This window comes from Patella vulgata, chromosome 7 (assembly GCF_932274485.2).
Source record: "Patella vulgata chromosome 7, xgPatVulg1.2, whole genome shotgun sequence".
Taxonomy (NCBI): Eukaryota; Metazoa; Mollusca; class Gastropoda; family Patellidae; genus Patella; species Patella vulgata.
In genome coordinates this window covers 3428320-3440704 of record NC_065885.2, presented here as the reverse complement: position 1 = coordinate 3440704, position 12385 = coordinate 3428320, and the positions used below count along the sequence as shown (strand labels likewise).

The window sequence follows — 12385 nt, the reverse complement described above, 5'->3', positions numbered from 1 at the left end:
TTTGCTCTGAACTGGGCTAATGAAGACAGGCATACGTCATACAGTGTGCTATGAGGGAAATTTTCCCTGGACAGTGGCACTACGGCTTACTCTTAGATCGAATTCCAACTGTCAAAGGATCTTTTACGTGCACGCCAATGTGTACACTGGACCTTGTTTTTCGTCACATCCGAACGACTAGACAACTGTCCTTGTTGGGCCCTCAGTCCTACATCACTGACAAGTGAAAACCACACCGGAAAATCTGGATGAACTTTATCGGCCAATGCAGGGATCGAACACCCGACCTCCAGGCTAGCGAGCCAGCGACTTAGCCACCATGATCCCCCCTCCCTACACGCAAGCAAATTATTGATAAATATATATAAAATTGAATATGTTAGTCCCGAAATTACCTAGTTTGTGTTGAGTGGACATTAAACCCTTTTTCCCTCTCTCCCTCCCTATCTCCCTTATCTCTTTCAAAAATAAATTAAAAAGAGAAATCTGTACCTGTTTGTTTTATTATTATCGTTAATCCAAGAAACTACAGACTTTTAGGTGAAGAATACAATGGATTTCTAAATTCTTTAAAAGGTGAAAATCCCAATAACAATTAATTTACTAAATGGGTGTTTAAAAGACAGAAAATACTATTCCTGACAAGACTTAAGTTAACAATAACAAAAAAAAACATAACATTTAAATCACTCCAAGGTTTGTTGTAGTTATTTTCCAATCATTATAAATTATATTTCGAAAACCCTTACATCAATAATTTGAATTGTTCGGGTAAAGTAATGTTTCGAACACCTAACATCAATAATTTACATTGTTCAGGTAAAATTATGTTTTGAACACGTAACATCAATAATATGAATTGTTTGGGTAAAATTATGAAATCTCAGTAAGTTGCTATCGGGTGTATTACTGTAATGCCCCCGTTTTATAATAATATGACACGTTAGAAAGCACTAGCAAACGATCTATAAATAAGTTATTAACTGTTATCAACTTTAAACATATGTTGGAGGAGTTCAATAACTCGGTTGCTGTAACCATATTCATTATCATACCTGTAAATAAACATCAATTAAATAATTCATTTAATTAGTCATTAAATTTCAATTTGTCCTTGTTTTTAGGCCATACAATAGTAAATGTGGCCCTGAGTTCACAAAGCATTCTCAGACTTAAAGTAGCTAAGTCTCTAACTCAGACTTAAAGTAGCTAAGTCTCTAACTCAATATCATCCAAAGTCTTACACGTTGAAAACACGAATTATTTGTCAATTCATATCAACACTGATGTTGTGATCTTACCGGGAAAAGGTAGGCTTCTGATATCCAATATTTAAGACAAAATAAACATTTTACCATTGGTACATAGTGTGTTTCAGCCTCATTTGTAATAAGTGACCAGAAAGAAAGAGGCTAGACATATTCCACATCCCATGTCAAACGGTGACGCCATATCTTATCTGGAGAGCATGAGCAATAGACTGGAATAACCAGATGCTAGAAATTGCTATTCGGTTGAGACTCATGCCGTATTTCGCTTGACATAAGTGATTTGAAATAAAGAGTCAAAACGGAAACAATTGAATGTAAATCAGTTTATATACAACCAGATTACATTATTATATGCGTTGCGACCCATTTAGGTCAATTTCTAGGTCCCAAATATTAGCAATTTAGCTCCTTTAAGAATTTAGTCAACTTTCAATCACTGTTTATAAGAGACATCTTTGATCCAGAAACACTCAACTTTGCATGTAGTTTCTTATTGATTATTTAATACATTAAAACAACAAAAGTTTTATGAAGGAGAATATTTTAGTTCAATTAAGGCGGACAATTCTTAACTGAAGTCTGAGAATGCTTTGTGAACTTTGGACCTGGTATTCAGACAATCATTCCTAAAAATCTGATAAGGGACAGAAGTTCATATTTTTTTTTTTTTTAAGGATCACTTCTCATAACTATGACATTTCAAGACATCTATCGGACTGTGTACCGGATAATGGAGCCTATGGTACATTTCCTGATTCATTCCTGTAACCCAAATAAAAACAGTTTACACGGCTCATTTTAATTCAACTTTAATGACATGAAACTTCGCAGGTTTCTTCCTTGGGCCATTGCGCATATTCAGTTAAATTATTTACCAAGTAACAAGTTTAACGAAGGTATCGTTCAGAGCAATACCGGCCTTGGCATCAAAAATGCTGCTTCGGGGATCGCCACAGAAATCTTGAGATACAACCTGATCTTCTGTGTATCCCAGAATGCCTTTCATTTTTCCTTCAGATGCAGCCTTAATTGTGGCTTTAATACTATCATAGGGTGCCTGAAAATAGAAATCAAATTTATAGATAGGTTGCTAGGCAGCTAAGTCGTCAGGGCAGTCTATAAAAGGTTGTTGTATATTTATACTTTCGTAGAAAATGGCAGCATGTACAAAACATTCAAACGATATTTGAGAGAGAGAGAAATGGGGTTTAACGTCCACTCGACACAAACTAGGTCATTTCGGGACTAACATATGGTTCAATTTTATTTCCCCAATTTGCTTGCGCGTAGAGGTCTTTAGCAGTCGGAGGAAACCGGACAAACGATATTTGAAAAATACTTGTTGTTGTTCTTGGTGTTTAACGTCCGCTTCCACCGAAGGTGATATCGTAGACAAGTCTTATTTTTCATTTTATTATCTTGCAGGGGTCTCTCCTGTGGGAGGAAACCGGAGTAGGCCAAGCCACATACGCTCACACCAGGGATTGAAACCACAACCACAAGCCAGGTGACCGACCAGCTAGAGATCGAAGCGCGGTACTCTAGATCACTAGGCAATCCCAACCCCCTGAAAAATACTCCCTTTTTTCGGGTTTTGTACTTGTGGATGATTGTCTCCCTTGGTTTTCATTGAGTGATGACTAACACTACAGGATGCTTACAGTCAAACCCAGATCCCCAAGATTTAATAGTACTTTAATTGTTTAGTACTTGCAAGCTTGTATTCCTGTGGGTTTGTCATCGTGGTGTGTTTCTCCTGCAGGTATTTTCCCGTAACAGATTGACACTTAACAATGACCAGAGGCCACTATATTTTTCAAAGTGATCCAGGGCCATAACTCTTGCAGTAATTTGGAAATGCATTGAAAGTCGAAAGCCTTCTTCGTCTAATGACCTTAAACAATGTGCACTAATTTTAAGTCAATCGAGTATTAATTATAGCCGCTAGAGTGTCCACAAGCAATTGTAGACGATGAACGGACAGGGGGGACAGCAAAATATGACCACATTTCAATGTGTGCATATTAAAACACTTCTGCAAGACATATCTATCTTTCTACAACAAGAGAGAGAGAAATGGGGCTTAACTCCACTCGACACAAACTAGGTTATTTCGGGACTAACACATGGTTCAATTTTATTTCAATAATTTGCTTGCGCATAGACTACGCTTGGACAGGCAACCATAATCCTTGTCACGTACAACCAGGGATTCAAAACCACACCAGTTGACTCAATGGCAGGTCTTATGATACAGAATGCATGCGCTAACCATTCGGCTACCCCCCCCCCCCTCGCCTGATGACCTTAAACACTGTGCACAAATTTAAAGTCAATCGGGTATTAATTTTAGCAGCTACAGCGTCCACAAGCAATTGTAGACGACAAAAACATGTCCGTAAGATCCATATCTACCTTTCTAAAAGAAACTTTTTAAAAAGCAAACAATAATGTGACTTACGGGTTTCTTCAGACGAACAGTTAAATCAACAACTGAAACATCAGGTACGGGTACTCGGAAAGCCATACCAGTTAATTTACTATAAAAACAAAATTTATAAATAATTAAACTATGCACGATTTCAATTTTCTCACGACTCAATCAACGTTAATAAGAAATGAAATGGGGTTTAACATCCTACTGTTCTGCTCCTAAATTGGTCTAATGAAGACGGACATAGGCCATACAGTGTGGTATGAGGGACATTTGGCCTGGGCAGCGGTACTATGGCCTACTCTCATATCGAATTCCAACTGCGTGCACGACAATACAGGGCCTTGTTTTACATCCCATCTGAAGGACTAAACAGCTGTACTTATCAGGCCCTCCCGTCCATGTTATTAAGTACTCAGATGGATTATTTATTATAAGAAAACTAAATCAAAATACTAACGATAGATTATGTCCTGGATTGGATTTAATTGGGATGAAATTTCAATTCCATATAACTTTGTAAATACTGAACAGAATTGAACCATATTTGACTGATATTACTTTGACAGTTTCAAATTTTCACGATATTGTAAATGAAATGAAATGGGGTTTAACGTCCTACTGTTTCGTTCCTAACTGGGCTAATGAAGACGGGCATATGCCATACAGTGTGCTATGAGGGAAATTTTGCCCGGACAGCAGCACTGCGGCCTACTCTTATATCAAATTCCAACTGTCAAGGGATCTTTTACGTGCATGCCAATGTGTACACAGAACCTCGGTTTTTCGTCCCATCCGAAAGACTAGACATCTGTCCTTGTCAGGCCCCCATCCTGCATCACCGACAAGGGGGAACCACGCCGGAAAATCTGGGTGAACTTTCTTGGCCAATGCAGGGATCAAACACCCGACCTCCAGGCTAGCGAGCCAGGTCTTACCCACTTAGCCACATGATCCCCCCCCCCCCCAAGGAGATTTAAAACATTTGATTTGTATCTCTTTGAATGTGGGCGTATAAAAATAGATAAGAAAAGGAAACTTGCCCGTTAAGTTCAGGGATGACTTTTCCTACAGCTTTAGCTGCACCAGTTGAGGAGGGAATGATGTTTTGAGCTGCTCCTCTACCACCTCGCCAATCCTACAATAAAATATGAATATTCATACATTTCACCAACGATTATAATCACGAAAATTAATCTTTCCAATAAAATACAAATATTGAAACATTTCACCTACGATTAAAATCATGAAAATAAAAATCGTCTAGCCTCTTGAGTAGAATATAATCGCTCATGAATAGAAGTTTGATTTTAGTCCATCTCGAAAACCACTCAAGATATTGTTTTGAAACTTTGTACACATATCAACATAATATAATGGATTTTTATTAATTAGAAATTTCCGATTTAATAATTTTCTGTTTCCATAGAAACAAATTTGAGTTAGTTTTTGATATAAAAGGTCACTGGTTCTCCTTGTTTTGTCTTTTTGAAGTCTCTCAACCATTTGGTTTAAACAAAATTTGTTTTCAATGTTTGCAGTTCTATAACTATTACAATTACAGACTATAGGATACAAAAATAACCATAAATATGATCATAGATATCTTTCCTTTAACATTTATAGTTAAATTCTATATAATAACATACCTTGTTGCTGGGTCCATCTACAATTTTCTGTGTAGCTGTGAAGGCATGACAGGTTGTCATTAAACCTTCTTCAATACCAAAATTATCATTAATAACTTTAACCAAGGGAGCTAGACAGTTGGTGGTACACGAGGCGTTACTCACAACTGTCATACCCTTTTCGTACTTCTCTTCGTTTACACCCATAACAAACATAGGGGCATCAGCTGAGGGGGCAGAAATGACGACTTTCTTGGCTCCGCCTTTGAAATGAGCCTGAAAAAATATTTGAAATATAAACAATTGTGCCAATTGATTTCTTTAAAAAAAAAGATCATTTTAGGACTAACACATGGTACAATTACATTTCAATAATTCACCTTTATGAAAGGTTCTTTGGTAGTGGAGAAAATCGGAGGACCCAAAGAATCCCAAACCCTTGAAATTAGACAGGATATGCTACTCCTTGTCATGTACACATAAAACCATTCTGCCACCCAGTCCCACTTGACCCGAAAATGGGGTTTAACATCCTACTGTTCTGCTCAGACTGGGCTAATGAAGATGGGCACATGCTATACAGTGTGCTATGAGGGAAATTTGTCTGGACAGTGCACTCCGGCCAACTCTTATATCGAATTCCAACTGCCAAGGATTCTTTCACATACATGCCAATGTGTAAATGCTACCTCAGTTTTATTTGTTGCATGAAGGCCTTCATTGGCAAGGAGGAACCACGCAGGAAAATCCAGATGAAATTTTTTTGGCCAACTCTGGGATCAACACGATCCCTTTAGGTTAGGAGCGAACATATTACTCGCTCAGTCACTGTGACTTCGAACTTTCAATTAAAAACTTACTCCAGCTTTGTCTGTTGTCGTGAAAACACCAGTTGATTCTACGACATAGTCAGCACCAGATGCTCCCCAGGGGATTTCAGATGGATCACGGCTGAAACATCATATAATTAACATAGTTTAAAGATGCATTATGTAGGATTTTGATAATGAACGATAGTTTGCCAGGCAATGAAACATATGCCTAAAGCAGCCAAGTTGCCAATCTGATTAAAATACAGATCTATATTTCATTTCGTTTCTTTATACTATTGATGGCCTCTACTACATGAAGATCTGACAAGTTGTACTTGAAGGTCATTCCAGGGGCTGTACGAGCGGCTTTTGACCATATGGCGTCAGACATTAATTAATCAATCAGTGTTGACGTTTCTAGTGGTTTATCAACAATTCCGTGCTTGGCACGCCAAGAAGTCACTGTAACAGATTGGCTTATCCCTCACTTCAACCAAAACGCCGGTAATATAACAACTCTTCCAGATCCTAGTGTAGTAAAGACAAGTAAAACGAAATTTTGAACCATAAAAAAACGAAACGAAATAGGATCTGTGTTTTAATCAGATTGCTAAGTTGTCCGAGCAGTCAACATGGGTTGTCGCATATATTCTTTGTTTTGCCAGTAATGAAAATATACCCAACACACTTTAATCTGATTACATGTACAGCCCATTCAGTAATTATCAGAAATCATTAGAATTTGTTTGCCTTCTAGTTCTGCCCTAACATAATGTTTAGTATACAATTACTCTGGTTAACTCACAACATGTGATGTTATTACTCTGATAACTCACAACACTAGTATACAATTACTCTGGTTAACTCACAACATGTGATGTTATTACTCTGATAACTCACAACATGTGATGTTATTACTCTGATAACTCACAACATGTGATGTTATTACTCTGATAACTCACAACATGCGATGTTATTACTCTGATATCTCACAACATGTGATGTTATTACTCTGATAACTCACAACATGCGATGTTATTACTCTGATAACTCAACATGTGATGTTATTACTCTGACAACTTACAGCATGTGAACAGCGATGGTATAATTACTCAAATAACTCACAACATGTGAACAGCAATGTTAGATTACCGGTACTCTGATAAATTCTAACATGTGAACAGCAATGTTATAATACTCTGATAACTCACAACATGTGAACAGCGATGTTATAATACTCTGATAACTCACAGCATGTGAACAGTGATGTTATAATATTCTGATAACTTATAACATGTAACTTACAGCATGTGAACAGTAATGGCTTTTCCATTTATTACCAGTTTACCATCTTGAGCTTTCACGTCTCCCTTAAATCTGCCATGTGTAGAATCATATTGGAACATGTATACCTTTAAAATAGAATATATATAAAAAAAAATTATCTAACGAACATCTACACCAGATGCGATAGGGTTTAACGTCCATTCACCACAAACTAGATCATTTCGGGACTAACACATGGTTCAATTTTACTTCAATAATTCACTATTGCATAGGGAGTGGTCTTTATGTATGGGAGGAAGCCGGTGGACCCGGTGAAACCATACTCCTTGTCAAGTACAAGAGGGGAATCAAAACCACAGCAACACACTTTATGATCTAACGATTCAAACACTCGCCCCCCACAGCCTTTTTAAAGATGATTTTACCGTTATAATAATAAAATATAGCCAGAACTTACCATGTAGTCAAGTTCGATAAATGGATCGTTGACTGCAACAACCTCGACATTATTGTCAATGGCCGCTCTCATCACCAAACGTCCAATTCTTCCAAATCTGGATAAAACCAAGAAATAATAAGTAAGCATTATTGGGGAATTAAGCATGGTCATTAAATATGGTTTAACTTTTCTTCCAAATCTGGATAAGAGCCACTGATAAAACAATAAAGAAATCGAGAGATATGGGGTTAAACGTCCACTTAACACAAACTAGGTCATTTCGGGACTAACATGGTTCAATTTTATTTCCATCATTTGCTTGCACGCATAGGGGTCTTTAGCAGTGGGAGGAAACTGGAGAAAATGCATGGGGTTGGACAGGCAACCCTATTCCTTTTCACTACAACTGGGGAATGGAAACCAACCAGTTGACTCAATGACATACATTATGATACAACGCGCACACACAAACCATTCAGCCATCAACCTCCCGATAAAATAAAGCAAGCATATTGGGGAAGCATGGTCATGAAATGGGGTTTTAAATTTTCTGAAATAGAACAGGCTAATGAAAAAAGGCATGCGCTATGCAATGGCATGGCTAATCAAGAAGGGCATGCACTATACAATGGCATGCTGCCTTCTATTCATGTACAGGACAGAAGTCGTTCAGATGGAATTTGATATAAGAATAAGTCGTAGAGCCACTGCCTGAGCAAAATACCCCTCATAACACACTGTAAAGTGTATGCCTATCTTCATTAGCCCAGTTGGAGCAGAACAGTAGGATGTTAAAGCCCATTTCATTTCAGTTGACTCATTATTTAATTCCAACCATGAAGGTTCTCATTAGACGCGTGACACTGTGTGCGAGACCTTCGTTTTCGTACCAATCAAGCGACTTTACAGTCTGTTGCTAGGTTCCCTGTCCTCACCAGTGACAAGGAGAAACTGTGCCGGAAAAAACCCAATGAACTTTCCAAGAAAAGACTGGGAATGAACACATGGGACCACCATGTTAACAAGCCAACACCTGTTCCTCGTACAGCAGATATATCAATCAAATATCAATCAATCGGTTAAAATGTTGCAGTTTTACACCCAAGTTTTGAAGTAACTGATGTTTTTATTAATAAGAAAAACACTAATTAGAAACTTACCCATTGATTCCAATTTTAAGAGTCATTTTTAGGCTTTAATTTCTGAAAAATTAGAATTGTATGCAAATTATAAATATGAAGCTAAATGTAGCCAATGTTTAAGGGTAAAGACAAGACAGATGGACTTTCAATTAACCTACATGTGAAGCACACTAGCATGATGCTCACTTCACTAGATCACCTTCTATTAGTAAGCTTACTATCACCTATAGTACCTGGCCCACCTGCCTTCACCTAACTTGGCATTCTGCATGCACTCTCAAAGAGGTCAAGGTCAGTTCATCACCTCTGCTAATTACAAAATTACAATGAGAATACCAAATGAGATAATATTGGAGTTTATGATAGTAGGTAACCTTGACCTTGGTATGTCTAGACCTTCTACGATCATAGGGTCACATTCATAACAAAAATACAGGTACAATGTACATGTACAAGTAACTATCACAGCCTAAAACAAACTGATTTTTTTTTATAATATGCTGTGTTGAGAACAGAAAGCTGAATGAGAAATTCATAAACGTAGTAAGATAAAGAGCTAAAACATATTTTTTTTTTATCTCTCTCAAATATTCAGTAACAATACTAACAATGAAGGGAAGATCCAGAAACTTAATGTCATGAAAAAAAAAAAATGTCATGCTTCACAAGTTACATGTAGATATTCCAATACTTCAAACAAACCTATAACTATTATCCCAGTCCACTAACTGTATATATACATGTATGTACATGTAGAACAATATTCAACCAGTCAGTGTAACCAAGCCTTTATACAACCTTCAAGCCCACACCCATTTAACTATTCTTTGTAATAATCAAATAACATTGCATCAAGCTCTTTCATTAAACTTGATTTACCACTGTGTTAGCTAAATTAACATCAACGATCTAATGCAAGTTTCATAAAGAAATTCATCAGACATGTATGAATAAGTTATGAAAATGTACCCATACATATTATCACTATTTCTGAATGAATATTAATCAGATTTCTAAACTTCAAACACCATTAGACTGCATTATTTCCCTTTCCAATGGTTTAACTCAAAAGATCTGTCCTTCATAGTGGCCATGCTTGAAAAACACCTCATTAAAATGGTTGAACAACCTATAGAGCCATCAGTATTTATCATAATTTTTAACATTACTTTACAGATTTATGATCAGGGTACAGGAGAACATGGGATGGGCATCAACTGTAGTTGATACATAGCAAGAAATAATCAAGCCCAAGCCTGGAAATAAGGCACAGATTCAGGCTTTGTCAGGCACAAAACCTCTGGTGTCTGTCGGCACTGATTCTGATTTGTCTTTTTTATTGATATTATTAATACATGTCTGGCACTAAGTTGAAAATGTCAGGCATCGACATTTTGTCTGGTACATGTACTTCTAAAACCGTTATTTCCAGGACTGCAAGCCATCAAAACTATTTATCCGTTCCACATGTATCAACCACTATTGGAAACAAAACATTAAGAAGACAGCATCTAGGGGGAAAAAATCCAAATTCAAAAGATCTTGAGTGTGACAAATCAACGAATATTTTAACAACCGGGTAAACGTGGAGAAAAAAAAAAATGACTGTGCCAGCTTCAGATAATGCCGGTCTGAACAAAAGAAAAATAAACAATGTAATTTTCTAAAATTGTTATCTGTAATTCAGTAACACTAGAGTTATTGTTTGATGGACTATCTGCACTGATTTTTATCTATAGGCCAATACAAGCTACTACTGCACTAGTGAGAATGCATAGTTTAGCTTTAAGGCTTTCTCACAGAAATTGTCATTGACTGCATGAGGTTCAGCATTCATTGAAGGGCCAACTTTAATTGGGCCTATATTTGGCCTCACCATGCATCCTAGTTACTATATATAAGGCGTTTTTATCGACCACTGAATAGCCAAAGTGATTTGCATTCAATCAAATTTTCATCTTTAACGTCCATCTAATTCAAATTGGTTACCCTAATCAACGAATTTATCGACACCAATTTCCGAAGCGATTACATCAAATCGCCAAATCACTTCAGGGTGCGATTTGACCGGGTGATCACATGTTTTTTTCAACTGTGTCCAGCCACAACAATTGTTTACAGCTAATCGGAGCATTTAACGAACTCGCCAAAGTACCTCGAAATCGACTATACTGTCACATGACATCTCCACTAAATTCAAATCGATTTGGCAAGTCGATAAAAAAGCCTATAAATTCTCTTCCAATGTTTTGTAAGAATTAAGTGTCATTAGTGATGAAAAATAAGTACTTAATTTGAATTGTCCTTAGTACTTTCCAAGGGCAAGGTCCTTTCAATTGTTCATTAAGGGACACAACCAACAAATAAATGAGAAATGTCAACAACTAAAACAAGATCATATTCCTGAAGAAATGTCAGGGGAAATGTATGCTTTGGTGTAATCAAAGAACTGCAAGGAGTGTGAAACCAGTCAGACTGGAGCTACGCCAGAAGAAGGATGTATACGCCACTCACCGACCTTGACAATGACATTAACTGGTGAAATCAAGGTCATTATTTTTACAAGGTTTAAAAAGATCGTTTGCTAATAATATTCTGACATTAATAATGACAATTTCGCGTCAAGGATTAGAAGTTTTTAATAATCTTTTTCTGCTGATCTCGAAAACTTCGATAAAACATCCTGGGGTATTAAAGCCGACTAATCGAAGATGGCAGCTGAGCTTGCAATTTTTCTTGGAACCGGTCACATTTACCCATGTATAATTTTCTTGATTAATCGATATTAACAATTTAACAAGCTTGCTACTGAGACGTGCGAAATCTAAGTTCATTAAAATACCATAGTTGGCAAACCAAATATTGATAAATTTAGCGATACATTACCTGTGCTTTCGCTGACTAAACACGTCGTCCTCAACTAAAATCCACCGGTAATGAAGAGAGAGCGCATGCGTAGCCGAATCGGACCTGGCAAACGCACATTTTTTTTTTAATTCATGTCATCGTGTATTTTCTACCATGTACATATTTTGGTTTTTGTTATCTTCACATGAAACATATCTGAAACTAAGCGAATGATTAGAAAAGTCTTTTATATTATATAGTCAAGACAAATAAACCCAAACATTTTTTCTAAGTATTAAAATGGAGTGCTTTCCCTTTGACCATAAATTAACCCTTGGCCTTTGCACAGGCAAGCCAGACCCTCAAATGCAACCACCTCCAGCAAAGCTATCGGGGCTAAAACTCACTGGACAGCAAGTCTAGACAATGAAATGGGGTTGAACCATATCAGGCAAATGAAAACGAGCATACATCATGTGGTGTGCAATGTGGGGAATTTTGCTTGGATATGGCCTGCTCTTAGGG

At 37.1% G+C, this 12385-nt stretch overlaps 1 protein-coding gene across 2 annotated transcripts; it reads right to left on the bottom strand.

Moving 5' to 3' along the window:
* Window positions 1-485: 485 nt before the first annotated feature.
* Window positions 486-12010, bottom strand: LOC126827413 (glyceraldehyde-3-phosphate dehydrogenase). 2 transcript variants are annotated; one of them, XM_050556725.2, is made up of 10 exons: window positions 11900-12010; window positions 9032-9073; window positions 7890-7986; window positions 7451-7557; window positions 6194-6284; window positions 5355-5609; window positions 4749-4843; window positions 3733-3811; window positions 2147-2328; window positions 486-1055 (listed from the first exon to the last, which is right to left on the bottom strand). In XM_050556725.2, exons 2-10 carry the CDS (start codon window positions 9055-9057, stop codon window positions 980-982), a joined length of 1008 nt encoding a protein of 335 aa, XP_050412682.1. In that variant the 5' UTR covers window positions 9058-9073; window positions 11900-12010; the 3' UTR covers window positions 486-979. The 2 variants fall into 2 exon arrangements, with proteins under 2 accessions (XP_050412682.1, XP_050412683.1); XM_050556726.2 differs by lacking the exons at window positions 7451-7557; window positions 7890-7986; window positions 9032-9073; window positions 11900-12010 and adding an exon at window positions 7230-7237.
* Between the last annotated feature and the right edge of the window lie 375 nt (window positions 12011-12385).

Coding starts and splice junctions, on each gene's coding strand:
- LOC126827413 (XM_050556725.2), bottom strand. CDS start 9,057: ATGACTCTTAAAATTGGAATCAATGG. Junction 7,987..9,031: donor CTTAAAATTGGAATCAATGG/GTAAGTTTCTAA, acceptor GGTTTTATCCAG/ATTTGGAAGAATTGGACGTT. Junction 1,056..2,146: donor TTCGTTAAACTTGTTACTTG/GTAAATAATTTA, acceptor GTTTATTTACAG/GTATGATAATGAATATGGTT.